General features: G+C 46.5%; 1 protein-coding gene across 1 annotated transcript; it reads left to right on the forward strand.

The window, feature by feature from the left end:
• The first annotated feature begins 14,416 nt into the window (after positions 1-14,416).
• On the forward strand, positions 14,417-15,127 carry Krtap5-8 (keratin associated protein 5-8). Its single transcript, NM_001109474.1, is given in 1 exon segment — positions 14,417-15,127. A coding segment is annotated over 1 exon segment (711 nt).
• Positions 15,128-17,426: the final 2,299 nt, after the last annotated feature.

Below are 17,426 nucleotides of genomic sequence, written 5' to 3' on the forward strand. Positions count from 1 at the left end.
GGGGACCCTTGTGGGCCCCCTTCAGTGTTTGCCCCCTGCTGAGCCTTGCTGATGCAGGTGGAAGCTTTTGTTCTTAACAAATTGGCACTTGGGCAGTAACACCTGGGCCATAACATCCTTTAGTCAATTACATTTTTTGTTTCTGCTTTTCTCCTGAGGGTGTAAACTTGTTCTTCCACTGTGCTTCCTGGAATTTTCCACTCTGTGGACTTGGGGTATATATTCTGTGAACCTCAGTAAAGCTTTGGCATTCTCATAACACGAATGACCTGAGTATGTGTCTTTTTCTTAAATCCCAAAGGCCTACACCTGGAGGAATGTACTTTGACATGGGTCATTTTTGAGAGTATGACAGGATGAATCAATAAGGATGATGCACTTGGAACATATGCTTCCACTGGCCAGTTGAAAAATTACTGGCTCAGTCAGTGGAGGGTCCATTAGGCTAGGCCTTGATTCACCAGAGTTCTTAGCCTTACTCTCTTGGAGGAGTCACCACGTTTCTCAATCTCCAAACTTGTATTTAGGCTTTGTTTTGGACTCTGGAATTTCAATCCTCCACAAATTTCTTTCTACATAGTATATCTTGGGCCTAACAGAACACGAGTAGCTCAACAGATACCCAAAGACAATGACATTTGAACCTCCATAGCAGATGGCAGGTACCCAAATACCCTGGCCAGAACTCTGAAAGACAAAGCCTTTCAACCAATGGAAATGTTCTAAATGGTTGGGAATGAACCCTCACAGGTCACCAGAGTTCCATACCTGCTGAAGCACAAGGTTCCAGCTGTAAGAACTCGGGAGAATCATACTGAGCCACTGGGGTGAGGCAGAGTAGTGGTATTGGGGAGAGCTCTGGTGTGGTTTGTGAACTGTGCAAATGTCAAGATTCTGCAGGCTCTCTGTTCCTCAGGCAACATTCACATACTCGTCCTTGAAGACTTAACCTGTGTTACACCAAACTAGGGCCAATTGTAACCGCCTCCTGAGTCCCCAAGGTGACCTGGCATTGAGTTGTAGGTGTGTGTTTCTGAACTTATTTCACAATAAAATTCCTTTAGTATCATGTCTAACATGAATTTTGTATGGTGTGTGTGTGTGTGTGTGTGCATATGCAAATGAGCACACGCACATACCCATGTAGGCATGCCTAGTGTGGGTGTGACTATGTCTGCACATATGTGGGTGTGTGTGAATGTGGGAATTAGGGACAGTTTTGAACTATATTAAATTATAGGCCAATATTGTCTCTTTTTTGTTTTTTTTTAAGATTTATTTATTTATTATAGATGAGTACACTGTAGGTGTCTTCAGACACACCAGAAGAGGGCATCAGATTCCATTACAGATGGTTGTGAGCCACCATGTGATTGCTGGGATTTGAACTCAGGACCTCTGGAAGAGCAGTCAGTGCTCTTAACCGCTGAGCCATCTCTCCAGCCCATCTTTTCTAACTATTTTTTAGACATGACTTGCCAAATACAAGAATATAATAGTTCACTATAACATTTGAAATAAAAAAGATTAAATGGTTCTTCTATAGGGCTTCATCTATAGGAGAAATAAATAAAATGCCACCTCGGGGTTTCAATTCTGGGTGGAACAGTTTGGCTCTGCTGCTTCCAAATGGAAACTGAGGCTGAGAAAGCCAATCTCACCACAGGACTATGAACAGATAACCTGTCCTGTACAGCGAGCATCTTAGAGAAGGAGAAGCAGCTAAGACAGTTAAGTGAGTGTACACAGGGGGAGAAAATAAACATGCTGATAAAATAATAAGATGAAGGGTACATTACACAATTTTTTGAAGGCTACAGAGATTTTGTTAAAATTTTTTCTTCCCAAAAAAGTGCTACCTTCCCTGCATCCTACACAGCATTGGGATTAGAAGCACGTGCCACAGTCCTGAGTACTCCTCTTTGCTTTTTTTTTTTTTAAGATTCATTTATTTATTATATATAAGTATACTGTAACTATCTTCAGACACACCAGACCGGAGGAGACCATCAGCTCTCATTACAGATGGTTGTGAGCCACCATGTGGTTGCTGGGCTTTGAACTCAGAACCCCTGGAAGAACAGTCAGTTCTCTTAACCACCGAGCCATCTCTCCAGCTCTTGTTTTGTTCCTTAATCAGCCTGTTTACTCTGTATCCCAGGCACCTTAGCATTCCCTGTGTAGACCTGGCAGTCCTTCAGCTCACAGTGATCTGCCCACCTCAGCACCAAGTGCTAGGGTTCAAGAACTCTGCCACCAGGCTTAACAACTCCTGGCATTTCAATTAGGTCCCTTAGGGAAGAGTCAGTTCCTCTTGCTTACCAGTCATACATGTTACCAACTCACGGGTCTCCTTGGTTTTCCCTCCTTTCCCTTGTCTTCCCATTTCTTCCCTTCCCTTCCCTTTGCTTCATTTCCCTTCTCTTACCCTATTTGCTTTCCCACTTCTCCTCTCCCCTCCCTCCTTTCTACTTCCCCCCACTCCATTCCCCTCACTCTATTTCCCCTTCCCTTCCCTTTATTCCCAACATAAACAAACCAAACTGTAGAGAAAATTACACTTTTCTCCCAGCTTACACCAGCTGAGCTTGGATGCTCCAACCTTGGGCTTCCTGCTGGCCAAGGCTTTCTTTGTCATTTTGATACTCAGACTTGTCTGCTTCTCCTCACACAGAAAGGGACTGAGGGAGTGAAATAGCACAGGCAGCAAGAGAACTTTCAGCTGCAGGAACCTCTCACACTGCCACCATGTGGCTTCTGGAGGAACAGCATACACCGCTTCCCCCTGCTCAGACCCTGGCCATCATCCTAGACATTTTTACACAAAATTGCATTAAGAGTCACTCGGCACCGGGACACAGCCTATGTGTACTATTGGGTAATAATCCAACAGGTCGAGAATGTGCCTTAGTAGACAGAAATGCTCACTATGTGGAGAGGATCTGAGCCCTGGGATCAAATCTTTTAAGAATGTTTCAGTACATGGTGAATGTTCACAATGTATTAAGCAGATTATTGGATCCTGACAGACATTATAGCTGAGCCCAAGTTCCAGAACTGCAGAATCACTCCTTAGGTCAGACCTCTAAGGCCATGGCCACAGTGCCCTGGCTCTGCCTCAGCCAGAAACATAGCTTTGGAAGGCAGTGTTCAGCAAGGCATGTTGGAGTTCACGTGTAGTCACAGCCCTGGAAAGGGTGAGACAGGGAAGAAAGCTGCAATCTCCAGGCAAGGCTCAGTGACAGGACTGTGAGTGTCATGGATTTTCTTTTGAAAGAAATAGGACTGGGAAGATGGCTCAGTGGGTTGTGCTTACACGCAACTCAAATTTAAATCCCTGAATCCAAGATGAAAGCAGAAAACCATCTCCTGAATCATGTATGTAAGAATGTATGTATGTATGTATGTATGTATGTATGTATGTATGTATGTATGTGTCATGTCAACAACAACACACAGTATTAAGTTCAATTAATTTAGGAAATATAATGTAACGGTCTTATTGAGGAGCTTAATTAAAGAATTGGACCTTTGCTCTCCCCAATCATACATCTGAGTTCCTGGCTCCCTTACCAAGCAGATCATGTGTTCAGAGTGACACCAGAGTCCCTGCCACCCCTACAACAGCCTGAACAGCAGGACCAGGTCTTTACTTTTTGTGTTTTCCTTGCTTGGGACACTGGCTCCTCATAAAGGAAGGCCTTCAATGTCTCTAGTCCAGGGTCATTGAGGGCTTTAGAGGACATGCTGGGTGCACAGCGCTCCTCTGCTCTTGACATGCCAGTTCTGTCTTCCTTACAGTCGGGTCTGTCCACCTGCTACCTGCTGTAATCTACAAGAAAAGGACCCACGAGCAGGACTTGGTGAGGTGGACATGTGTGAGCTCCCAGAGATCTGCAGCTCACTCCCTTACCAAGTGAGAACATCAGAGTCTTAAAGGGAGTCTACAGAGGGCTGGGTCTGATGTTGCCTGGAGCTGTCACAGCTTCAGGGCCTCAGTTGGTCTGGCAGTGTGGTGTCCCTCTGACCAAATCTAGTAAGGCACGAATAGAGAAGAATCCCATAGAGGGAGGAGCCAGGAAGAAGTGGATGGGAGGAAGAAGATATTAGATGGCCCCAGCACCACCACAAAGCTGGGGTACTCCCACCCAGACCTGCAAGAAAATGAGGAACCATGGAGTGACAGCGAGGGACAGGATGAATGACTGAGACATGCTTGTATTGGTCCATGTGATGTGTTTATTGGTTTGTGACTTTCAACTTAAGGGAAAGCAGAGGTTGCTCTTCCTTGGCATCCAAGTCCAAGTGGGCTGTAGCGAGACACTAGAGATAACTGCAGAGCAGAATTTGTTAGCACCCAGTGGATGAGCAGATGGCCTCTGCTTGGGCTCTAAAATCCAGATTAGTGTTGAAGCTGTGGGAAGCAGGAGTGCTGAGGGAAGGAACATGCAGGATAATCAGGAACCTGGGGATAAAGTGAAGGCGATAGCCAAGGAAGGTAGTTCAGAGGGGCGGGGTCAAATTGAGAGTCTTAGATCTTGCATTGCCAACACATGGGGTCATTGCAACCAGCTTCAGCAGCCGGACTGACAGCAGGAAGACCCACATCCTGAAGAGCAGCAGGGCTTGCAGCAGCTGGACTGACAGCAGGAAGACCCACATCCTGAAGAGCAGCAGGGTTTGCAGCAGCTGGACTGACAGCAGCAGGGCTTGCAGCAGCTGGACTGACAGCAGCAGGGCTTGCAGCAGCTGGACTGACAGCAGGAAGACCCACATCCTGAAGAGCAGCAGGGCTTGCAGCAGCTGGACTGACAGCAGCAGGGCTTGCAGCAGCTGGACTGACAGCAGCAGGGCTTGCAGCAGCTGGACTGACAGCAGGAAGACCCACATCCTGAAGAGCAGCAGGGTTTGCAGCAGCTGGACTGACAGCAGCAGGGCTTGCAGCAGCTGGACTGACAGCAGCTGGGCTTGCAGCCCCCACAACTGGAGCAGGAACAGACAGGCACACAGCAGCACACGGGCTTGCAACAGCTGGAGCCACAGCCCCCACAGCTGGAGCCACAGCCTCCACAGCTGGAGCCACAACCCCCACAGCTGGAGCCACAACCTCCACAGCTGGAGCCACAGCCCCCACAGCTGGAGCCACAGCCTCCACAGCTGGAGCAGTTACAGACAGGAACACAACAGCACACAGGCTTGCAACAGCTGGACCCACAGCCCCCACAGCTGGAGCAGGAACAGGTGGGTACACAGCAGCATACTGGCTTACAGAGGCAAACAGGTTTGCAGCAGCTGGAGCCACAGCCACCACAGCTGGAGCCACAGCCTCCTGAGCAGCCACAGCCGGTCATGGTTCTGGTGTTTGGTTGAGGATGGAGTAGGTCAGAGGAGAAGGTGGAGAGGAAGGTGTGCAGATGTGGAGCCTTCTGTTCCTCGGGTCTTTATATCCCTGCCCAGGTCAGGTGTGAGGTCACATGGTCACTTCCTGGATCCTGAATGTGTCATAGCTTAGGATTCTGCATGATGTTGCCTGTTCCTATACATTACTTCTGTTTTCCCTATGCCTTTCCCAAACAGACTGCCATGTGGCATGAAATGCTGCCCTCAGTAAACAGTAACCAGTGTCCATCAGAAGATGTCCAGTCCCCTTCCTTTGAGGTGTAAAGAGACCTTGGCAAGCCTTGTTCCCATCCCATAAGTAGCACTTCCTGGTGTTTGTGTGTTTGCCTCCTGGGCGTCAGGCTCCACTTGCCCACCTCAGCACTCCCTCTCCTCAGTCTATAAGTTGGTGGTTTTTCTCTTCTGACCTGATCCCTGTGACTCATCAGATCACCGGATCCTCTTCTTCACAGGGGATAGACCAGGTCTGGGTTCCCACAAGGGTGATTTGATAAAATCTCCCCATGCTGTCTTCTCAATATGGCTTTGTTTTCTTGGAAAGTATCATCGGGTGTAAGTGTAGTGTTTTAAGACAAACTTTAGCTGGGTGTGGACAGGCATGTCTTTAATCCCAGCAGCTGGGAGTCAGAGGCAGACAGATCTCTGTCAGTTTTAAGGGAGTTGGGTTTTGTAGGGCATTACAGCTGGGCCCCAGTTACATTGTGACAGCATAGATATAAATCTAGAGGGCAGGCTATGATTTCCTGGCTTCTTCTACACTGTTACAATGTGTTGTAGGCAGCCTTCAGAGAGCTATGGGAAAGGAGAGGATTCAGTCAGGGGGAAGCTACTCTTCTAGAGAAGGCAAGACAATGATGGCTCCTGTGGTAGTTTGAATATACGTGGCCCAGTGATTTGTGCTGTAAGTGGGTGTGGCCTTGTTGAAGGAAGTGTCTGATTGTGGCAGTGAACTTTGAAGCTCTGCCCAGTGTGGAAAAGTCACTCTTCCCCTGGCTGTAATAGGATCAAGATACAGACCTCTCAGCTCCTTTCACAACCCCATGCCTGCCTGCACACTGCCATGCTTCCTGCCATGATGATCATGGACTGGACCTCTGAGACTGTAAGCCAGCCCCAATTAAATGTTGTCCCTTATTAGAGCTGCTCAGTCATTGTGTCAGGGCACACTCATAAACTCTTAGCTAAGACAGAGGTGGGTGCCAGGTTGGGGTCTTGCTGTAACAGGATTGGCCATGTTGTCTGGAGGATTTGAGGACTGTGGATTGGAAAGCTATGCAGTGCTTCCTGTGGGACTCAATGGACCAACCTAGTTTGAATATGAAACACACTGTTCCTGAGGTGATTTGAACTGTGCACACCGTGCCCAAGAAGTTTCACTGAAGAACATTAGTATTTTGCCTAGAGATAGTATTTGTGATATTTTGGTGAAGATCATGGCTGCTTTTTGCCCGTGTAGAAAGAGTCTGCCCGAGAGCAATGGGAGGAGATTCAGATTAATTGCATTGACCAGAATAGCCTAGTTTAGATTTTATCCTTTGATTCACTCTCATTAGGAGTGTTTGATCATACACAGAAAGTTTAGAGAGGAAACATAAAAAAATATATATTTCAAGTAATAGCACCAGAAAATACAATGATGCTAAATCTGGTGTTGGAGGAGGTGGGCAGATTAAGGGAGTGGTGACCTGGGGAAAGATCTCACCCAGCTAAGCTTATTGTTCACCTAGTTATGGTTTTCATTTGGACTTTGAAACTGAAATGAACTTCAGTAAAGAAAAGAAAGTCATCTCGTTTGATCTGGATTTTTTTTTTTTTTTTTTAAATCTGGATCTTGAGAAAAAGTGGCCATGAAAAGCTTAGGCCTAGGCACGGAACTACAAGTCTTAAATCCCCAACATGGAGGCAAGCAGATCTCTCAATTCAAGGCAAGCCTGGTTCAGAGCAAGTTCTGGGTGAAGAAAAGTCCAGGCCTCCTGGTATATACCTTTAATCACAGCATTCAGAAGACACTGCCATGAAGATCTCAAAGAGTTCAAAGTCAGTCTACAGAACAAGCTCAAGAACAACCCAGCTTAGGCAGTGAAGAAGTTGGAATAGGGAAAGCTGGTGATGATGTCATAGAATAATGGGACCATGTTCTACCTCCAGCAAGCAGCAGAGCTTGGCAACTTCGGCCATGTGACTCTCGCCTTAGAGTCAAGAATAGAAGGGACTACTGGGGCAATTGTTCCTGGTTATCTGGAGCTACAAACTTAGTGGTGATTAAGAAGAGACAAGCATAAATCACTGAGGTGAAATCTTCTTGGGAGTATTTTCTAAGGACAGAAGGAGTTTGTGTTTCAGAGATAGCCAAGATTATACCTCCTGCTTCGACTGGACTTGGTAATGCATAAGAATCACACAGGTAGTGCTGGTTTTGAAGGCATGAAGTGGCCAATGATAGCAGCTGAAGCTTGTCACTGTGAGAGGACATGGAAGGCCATTAGTGAAGGGGCAGCCTCAGTTGCAGTTGATGGCCCAATAACTGAAGGTGTCATGCAAAGTATTTGAGGTTTGGCACTGTGAAGGGAGCCTATGAGAAGCTATATGTAAAGCCTACTTGCAGTGGAAGACTCCAGAAAATTAGAGATGCCAGTATCATTGAATAATCATCAAGAACAGTGGTCAAGTGGAATCAACCAGAGCCTAGAGTACTACAGAGGACAGAGCTGGAGAAATGACCCGAGCCCTTTGGAGGAGCCCAGAAGATCATGAGTTGATTCGAGACAATAGAACAAGGAGCTGTAAAGTTGAAGTTGCCTTGGATAACCCAAGACATTAGAGATGTCAGAGCCATTGGATATGTGATGATGGAAGCTGCTAACAGGGAGTAGCACCAGCCCAGGAATAATAATATTCTGGTTGCTGCTGATGCCAACAACAGTCAACAAGGATAAAAGGACTTGGAGATCTGAAGAGCACTTTGACATTGGACATGCAGACATGGAGTTTGGAGGTTTCCCAGCTGGTTTTCCGTCTTGCTTTGGTCCAGTTTTCCTCACCATGATATTTTAGAATGGTAATGTGTGTCTTGCATAATTTCGGAGGTAATTTATGTGTATTTTCATTTTGATTCTTTAAGAGATCAACATTTAGAGATTGAATGAATATCAGAAAATACTTTGCAGTTTGGACTTTAAACACTGTAGAGAGTGTTGTAAACTATGGTGCTTTTGAAGTTGGACTAAATGCATTTTGCATTATGCTACGCCTAGGAATGGCCCCCCATAGACTCATGTGTTTGAATAAACCTATGGGGGCCAGGGAGAGGAACGTGGTTATTTAAATATGCTTGGTCCATAAGGAGTTGTACTGATAGGAGTGTGGCCTTTTTGGAGGAAGTGTGTGACTGTGTGGCCTTTGAAGCTCCACCCAGTATAGATAAGTCAGTCTAGTCCTGGCTGCACTTAGGTCAAGAAGCCGAATGCTCAACTCTTTCTACAGCACCATGTGTGCCTGGACAATGCCATGTTTCCTGTCGTGATATTAATGGACTGAACCTTTAAACTCTAAGCAAGCCCCAAGTGAATGTTGTCCCTTAGAAGAGTTGCCTTGGTCATTGTGTCTCTTCAAGGAATGAAACCTTACCTGAGACAGGTTGGAAATGGGCAAGACAACATCTTGACCAGGACTTCCTATCCATGTATACATCTCAATCTCTTTAAATTTGAACATCATTTAATGACCCCAAAGTGGACTGGGTCTCTTGGTTCCTCTTTCCAATGTGGTGATCACAAAATATGCTTTTCTCTGATTTTTGTTATTACTTGTATGTTTAACTGTCCTGTGCAGGAAGGGTGGTTGAGCCTAACTTGTTAGAGATGCCAAGAACCAGGCTTAGGACCTTGAGTACCTCACTAAGGCCTTTGGTTGAAACTTAGGAGACCCTCAAAGTAAAGTTTCCAAGGTAGGAGGGAGATTGGCTGGTACCCTCGATCTACACTAAGGCAGAATGACATTACCTGACAGACTGTCCCCATCTTCCCCCTTCAGCCAGCATCAGTTATTTTGACCTCTACAGGGGAAAGCAGAGTTCGTTGTGAGTTTTTTGAGAGCATTAACCTTTCTAGGCCCTTGGTGAGCTTCGCTGGAAAGCTAGTGTGAGGAATAAGGACCCTCACTACAAGGAGAGCCCTGGAGGCTCAGCAGCGAAAGTGAGATCAAGCATTTTACCACTTTGCAAAGCTGATCCTCAGCCCAGAACAGGTGGCACCCTGGATGAATACAGATCACATCTTATAACTCTCCTCCATGGCGACAACCACCCCCCTTCCTTTTTAGTTGAGTAATCACTCTTACCTATCAGCTGGTCTCATCTTTCTGCTGCCCTTGTTTGGTTTTTTTCTCAACAAAAACTGTGCATGGATTCGTTCCTGCATTTCCTATCCTGTTTCAGTCAAGCTTATCAGGTTCATGACCTTGCAGGGCATGCTTGGTCGTTAGTCATTGTCTGCTATTAATTCCTAGTTTGGTTGCATATTCGTGAGAGATTTGGGTGATAGAATGAGTAGCAGGTGTCTCATTTTTTTAATTTGTTTTTTCTTCATTGAATTTGTACATAGGCTGTTGCGGTCAAATTAAAATTATACTTTCTTTGAACCTACACTAGATCTGGCACCGTAGTGCCCCATGACATCTGTTTGATATTTTCATCTCAGTCAGCAAAGCCTCTCACCCGCTTAGCTCCATCCCATATCATACTGCGGATGGGGGCTCTCTGAGCCTGGCAAAAATCTCTCTACCTGTCCAGTTCTCAAGGAAGGTTGCCACCATGCCAGACATACACATCCCAATTCCGTGGTGGCCCAGTGTCTTCAGCCACCACACACTCTCTTGAATTCAATTAAATCACCACATGAAAGAACATACAACATAATAATAACCTCTGGTCCAATTGATAAGATATAATTGCCCACTTAAATAAGATAGCATTTGCTCATCTAGACATACAAAGCCCTGTACATACCCATCCCTTAAGAATAATCATAACAACCTGTAGATGTGCAGAGAGGAATCTTAACATCTGCTGCCATGTTCTCTCGGCTGCCCTCCTCTCTCCTCCAGTCTCCTCCTCCTCCTCCTCTCTAAAAATTTTCTCCCGCCCATCCTTCCTTCTCGTCCAATGACAGGCCTCATTCTATCTTGTACCTGCCTTCGCCTGCATAATGACATCATCCTAAAATAGACAGATGGCCTAAAGGCATGTTTGAATGGATGTTTAGATTTTATTTCCTATTGCAAGGATGCAGGAGAATTGATGGTCCCCAAAGTGTAAATGTGTTAAGGGAAAGTGAGAAAGAATTCCCAAGAGTGGAGGGGGGGGGTCCCCAGCAAGCATTTCTGATCCTTATTGTGGAGATTGAAGAGCAATGTACATTGAGAGGGGCCGTTTTTGAGAGCTTTGCAGGCTGAAGCAATAAGGAATGTACACGTGTCATATACGCTTCCTCTGACCAGTCCAAGGGTTCTGGCTTAGTCAGTGGATGGTCCATTAGCCTAGGCCATGATCCACCACAGATCTCACCCTCGGTGTGTAGGAGTTACCATGTGTCTCAGTCTTTATAGGTGTGTTTGGGTTTTGTTTTGGACTCTTAGAAATTTTGACCCTCAGTAAATTTCTCTCTAGATCGTGTTCCTTGGGCTCAACTGAAACAATAACCCAATGGCTCGATTGATACGAAAAGACCAAGACATTTCATCTTTCCCTAGCAGAAGGCAGTTACCCACAAAAACTAACCCAGGACTCTGAAAGACAATGCCTTTCACCAAATGGCAGTGGCCAAGATGGTGAGGTAAGAATCCTAAGAGGTTAATAGAGTCCCACTCCCACTGCAAGGTCCAATTTGAACAAACTTGGGAGAAACGTACTGAGCCCCTGGGGAGACACAGGAGAGAGGTATTGGGGTGAGCTCTGCTGTGTTTGTGAACTGCACAAATATGAAGATTCTCTGGGGAGCCCAGGCTTCCCACAAAACATCCAAAATACCAGTCCTTGCTGTCCGCAAGGCTTCCTGCCTCAGTCTGCTAACCATGGCCTAGTCATGGGAGCTTCTAGCGTCCATGCAATCTTATCTAGGCCTAGAACGTTTTGAGCCTCTGAGAATTACAGCCGAATAAACTCACTCTTTCTACCTCTTTCCAACCTGGCTGGCTGGTCCACTCAGCTGTTCTGACTCAAAACTTCTCTCCACACTGACCGATTCAAACAGGTTCCTTTCAGCCTCTGAGTGAACTGTTTTCCTTGGACACCTACTATGTGGCAATACACTGGACTCCTCTGGCTCCTTCTAATGGTCTGGCTTGCTCTGTCTTCAACTGTGTCTAGCTTGTTCTCTCTCTGCAACCTGTCTCCGTACAACTGTCCCCTCCATCTCCGTGACTCTCTCTCTTGTCACCGCTTTCCTCTCTCTTCTCATGACAGTCGGGCATATCCTGTTTGCCAAATCTTTCACTGATTCATCACTGTGTGCCTCTCCATTCGACATCACGTTCAAACCTGGCTGCTTCCTCCTACAAACTATCTTTACATTCATTGTTTGAGATTATAGCGTTTTACGAAGGGTGTGTCTGTATTCCACCCAGAGGGTTAAGGGTGTGTGCTAAGGCTGAGCCATGCCATAACCAGAAACCGGTTTTTCCATTAATGGCACAGCAGTTAAGAGCACTGACTGCTCTTCCAGAGGTCCTGAGTTCAAATCCCAGCAACCACATGCTGGCTCACAACCATCTGTAATGGGATCTGATGCCCTCTTCTGGTGTGTCTGAAGACAGCTACAGTGTACTCATATATAATAAGTGAATAAATCTTTAAAAAAAAAACACACAATCTTGGGGTTCACATAGTGATCAAATATCCTGCAACAACTTACCATGTGTTAACAAACTGAGGCAAAATGTAACCTGCACCCAGAATCCCCAGTATGTTCCAGCAGTGAACCTCTGGTGTGTGTGTGTGTGTGTGTGTGTGTGTGTGTGTGTGTGTGTGTGTGTGAATATGGGCAATTTTAGGAACAGTTTTTGAATTTTTTTTTTTTGGTTCTTTTTTTCGGAGCTGGGGACCGAACCCAGGGCCTTGCGCTTCCTAGGTAAGCGCTCTACCACTGAGCTAAATCCCCAACCCCCAGTTTTTGAATTTTTAAAATTTGTATATGCTTATTTTTTCTTCATTTCTTTGAAAGTAGCTACCTAACTGGGAATTTAATAGTTAACCATAACATTTGAGTTAAGACAGTTTATAGGGCAAACCTAAATAAAATGCCGGCTAACTGAAACGTTGATTTTAAATTTCATTCTGGGTGGAAGAGTTTGGCTCTGCTGCTTCCAATGTAAACTGAGGCTGAGAAAAAAAAATCTCATCACAGGATTTAGAAGAGAAAACCAATCCTATAGAGCAAGCACCTTAGAGGAACAAGAAGCATCTAAAATTGATAACAGAAAGTGCAGTTTGTATAAAAACTATGCTGACTGCACCATAAGTTCTATTACAAAATTTTGTGTAGGCTAGAGTTTGCTAAGAATTTTCTTCTGAAATAAATTCTACCTACTCATCACCCTACCCAGCACTGGGATTAGAAGCATAGCCCCCCTAGTCCTGACTGGCTGTTGTTGTTGTTGTTGTTGCTGCTGCTGTTGTTGTTGTTGTTTTTAATAGGTTGTTATTCTGTATCTCAGGCACCTTGGAACTTTGTATCTAGAACATGCTGACCTCCAGCTCACAGAGATCTGCCCACCTCTGCTTTACGTGCTAGTGTTCAAGGCTTTTGCCACCATGCTGGGCAACTCCTGGCATTTCAATTAGGTTCTGTAGCAAAAAGTCAGGGCCTCTTGCTTACCAGGCAAACATTTTACCAACTGAACAATCCCTTCCTCTTCCCTCCCTTCCTTTCCTTTCCCCTCCCCTCCCTCCTCTTCCCTTCCCTTTATTCCTAACATTAACAAACCACACTGTAGAGAAAATCACACTCTTCTTCCAGCTACCACCAGACGAGCTTGGATGCTCCAACCTTGTACTTCCTGCTGGCCAAGGCTTTCTGTTATTTTGGCACTGCATCCAGATGTAGCTGATTCTTCTCAAACAAGACAGGTTGTGAGGGAGTGGAACAGGACTGGGCAGCAAGAGAACCTTCAGTGAGAGGGACCTCTCACACTGCCACCATGTGGCTTCTGGAGGAACAGCATGGAGCACCTCCCACCCACCCCCCACCCCACCCCCACATCTTGGGCAGGAATCTAGACTTATTTACACAAAATGGCATTAAGTGTCAATGGACAGCTGGGATACAGCTTATGCCTACTACTGTGCAATAATCTGAAAGCCCTAGAATGTGCCTTTATAGACAGAAATACCCACTATGTGGGATAGAACTGACCTCTGGAATCAAGTCTTCTGACATAATTTTAGCCCATGCTCAAACCTTCCCATGGTGTAATCCCAGCATTAGAGGGCCTGAGGCAGGAAAGAGAGCTGCAATTCCTAGTTCAATCTGAGCTACATTGTGGGTTTCTGGTCACCCTGAGCTACTTACACAACTCTACCTACATAGAAAAACAATTTTTTTAAAAAGTGGTCCAGGGAAGAACAATACAGGAGCAGTACTTAAATAAATTAGCAAGTCCGAGGCAACCAAGTGCTTCGTTCCTGTCCCTGTGCGTACCTATATCCCCAAATAAAAGGGGCGCCTACTGGACACTTGATAATGTTTACTGAGGGGCAGCATTCCCTCAGGGAATGAGGGTCATGTGGCATTCTGCTCAGGAAAGGAATCAAGAAAACAGAAGTAATGTATAGGAACAGACAACATCATGCAGAAGAGAATCCTAAGCTATGACACATTCAGGATCAGGAAGTGACCATGTGAGCCTCCCACCTGACCTGGGCAGGGATATAAAGGCCCGGGCTCAGGAGGCTCCACATCTGCACACCTTCCTCTCTACCTTCTCCTCTGATCTACTCCATCCTCAACCAAACACCAGAACCATGACCTGCTGTGGCTGCTCAGGAGGCTGTGGCTCCAGCTGTGGGGGCTGTGGCTCCAGCTGTGGGGGCTGTGGCTCCAGCTGTGGGGGCTGTGGCTCCTGCTGTGGGGGCTGTGGCTCCTGCTGCTGCAAGCCTGTGTGCTGCTGTGTGCCTGTCTGTTCCTGCTCCAGCTGTGGGGGCTGCAAGGGAGGCTGTGGCTCCTGTGGGGGCTGTAGTTCCTGTGGAGGCTGCAAGGGAGGCTGTGGCTCCTGTGGGGGCTGCAAGGGAGGCTGTGGCTCCTGTGGGGGCTGCAAGGGAGGCTGTGGCTCCTGTGGGGGCTGCAGCTCCTGTGGGGGCTGCAAGGGAGGCTGTGGCTCCTGTGGGGGCTGCAGCTCCTGTGGGGGCTGCAAGGGAGGCTGTGGCTCCTGTGGGGGCTGCAAGGGAGGCTGTGGCTCTTGTGGGGGCTGCAAGGGAGGCTGTGGTTCCTGTGGTGGCTGTAAGGGAGGCTGCTGTCAGTCCAGCTGCTGCAAACCCTGCTGCTGCCAGTCCAGCTGTTGCAAGCCTTGCTGCTCTTCAGGTTGTGGGTCTTCCTGTTGCCAATCCAGCTGCTGCAAGCCCTGCTGCTGTCAGTCCAGCTGTTGTAAGCCATGCTGCTGTCAGTCCAGCTGCTGTAAGCCCTGCTGCTGTCAGTCCAGCTGTTGTGCCCCTGTGTGCTGCCAATGTAAGATCTGAGACTCTGGCCACAGATCTCAGGTAGCAGAGCTGATTCAGGCCCCCTCTATAGACTGTTTGTTGCTCTATTCTGGGGTTTTCACACCACAGCTCACCAAAGACAGCTCCAGCATGGAGAGAAATCCAGGGTTTCTCTTACCAACTGAACTCCACTCCTGGCTTCATGTTCACCTCCTCACTGGTAGGTTTCCTTTACTGTTTCCTCCTTTTTGTAAGTCTAATCTGACAGCTACCCTTTCACCCTTCATCCAGGTTGACTAGTCTTGATCTTTCTGGCTTCCCGTGGATCAGGTCCTGGACCCCTAAATAAACAGTGTTTTCAGAACAAACCCATTCTTCTGCCTTCTTTCCTCAATTTTTTTGCACCAACCCATTTAATTTGTCCCTTAGTACTGACTCAGGTTTGCTGTGCTGTACCTCCCCTCTGTTGGGCTCTAGATACCAAACAATTAGAGCTCTGCCCCTCCCACCATTGAATGTGGATGGGCAGCAGTGGAAGACAGGCGCAGTGATTGTATGGGAAAGGAATAGGTGGCTGTTGGGACCACTTGTTGTCGGGGAGGATGTGTGGACGACTACTGCTGTCTCTCAGATGGGCGTCTCAGAAGCCCGGTGTGTAGAGGAAGCCTCGCATAGAGATATTGTGGTTGTTGAGTTTGTCTCAAAGCGCTCCAGGAAGATTGATTTAACAAGTCCCCTCTGCATGTTGGCCAGGAGTGACAAGTCACTCTCGAAGGTTCATACAACGAAGCTCACAGCCTGGCCCTTCGTGTGGAACTTTGCTCAGAAACTGGATTTTCACAAGAGACAATCCTGTCGAATACTGAGAGGGAACTGTCACCCAGAGGGAACACAAGGGCACAGATAGATACACAAGGAGGGTGTCATGTGATGGTGACTTCAACAAGGCAAGAAACAAGTAATCCTTCATATGTTGGGAGGGAATTGATGCTACAACTCATAGACAACATGTTTTCATGCATGAGAGTCATTTACTAGAACTAATAAGCCAGTGCAACACAACGCCTAGAAGCAAGACCTACAGGCAAAAGAATGAGGTTTTTGGCAGGCAGCGCAGAATGTAGCTCAGTGGTAGAATACTCGCCTAGCGTGCCAAGGTGGTGGCTTTTGTCCCCAGCACTGCAAACAAATAAAAAAGTTAATTGTGCTTAAATAAATAAATAAATAAATAAAGATTAAATTTAGAATAATAGAATTATGATTGTGCGGTAACTACTTTTTAAAAGGTGAATGTGAATATGAAAGGGGATGATGGAGAATGGAGTAAAGGAAAGGGGGGAACTAAGAAAGCATGACAGAGGGGATATGGCATATTATATGCATACGTGGTGAGTCCTTTACTCTGTAAAGGTAGTAACACATCAGGGAAAAATGACCTAGGTCTGAACCACATAAAGGGTGGTTGAAAACCAAGTGTGTGTGTGTGTGTGTGTGTGTGTGTGTGTGTGTGTGTGTGTGCGCGCATGAGCGCGCATGAGTGTGCATGCATATGTATGTGTGTGTTCATGCATGTGTGTGTGAACATGAGTGTGCATGCATGTGTGTGCATGTGTGTAGGTATGTGTATGTGTGTGTTGCATATATGTGGGTGTATATGCATTTGTTGTTTGTTTGAGACAAGGTCTTGTTGGGAGTAGCTCAAGATGGCGGACGCAGTCTTCAGGTTAAAAAGCAATTGCATTCTAGCCTTATGTTAGAGCAAAAGCAATAGCCTTAGGTTAGAGCAAAGCACCCTGTACCTACAGCTCTGCTTGAATTCAATAGACAGCATAAATCTAGTTGTCAGATCACTGAGTACCGGTGGTCAGGTCACTAATCAACCCACCCTGCTGTTCCCCCTGCATGGCTGATTTACCCAGTCAATATCCTGGTCATCGAGCCAGGCCCATTCTTTTTTGGTTACCTAACCCCTCTCCACATTTTGCTTCTACCAGTATATCTTCTGCCTGAGAAAAATTAAAAATTGTCAGCTTGATCATACTTCTTGACTTGCTGTCTGTTCTTTGTGTCTCTTGTCCCCCATTCTCTCCTAGGTGGACCCCAGACCCTGGTCGACTGCCCTGTGGGTCAGGGCAAGGTCTCACAATGTAGCCTTGGCTATCCTCAATTTGCTATATAGACTAGGGTAGCCACAAACTCATAGCATCAAAGTCCCAGGCTGCTTCTGATTCCTCTTATAAGCTGATTTGAAGGATACGTGGAGGGCTGGGGAGCTGGCTGAACTCGTAAAGTGCCTACCTTGCAAGCCAGAGGACCTGAGTTCATTCCCCAGAATTAA

This window comes from Rattus norvegicus, chromosome 1 (genome assembly GCF_021556685.1).
Source record: "Rattus norvegicus strain SHRSP/BbbUtx chromosome 1, alternate assembly SHRSP_T2T, whole genome shotgun sequence".
NCBI lineage: Eukaryota > Metazoa > Chordata > Mammalia > Rodentia > Muridae > Rattus > Rattus norvegicus.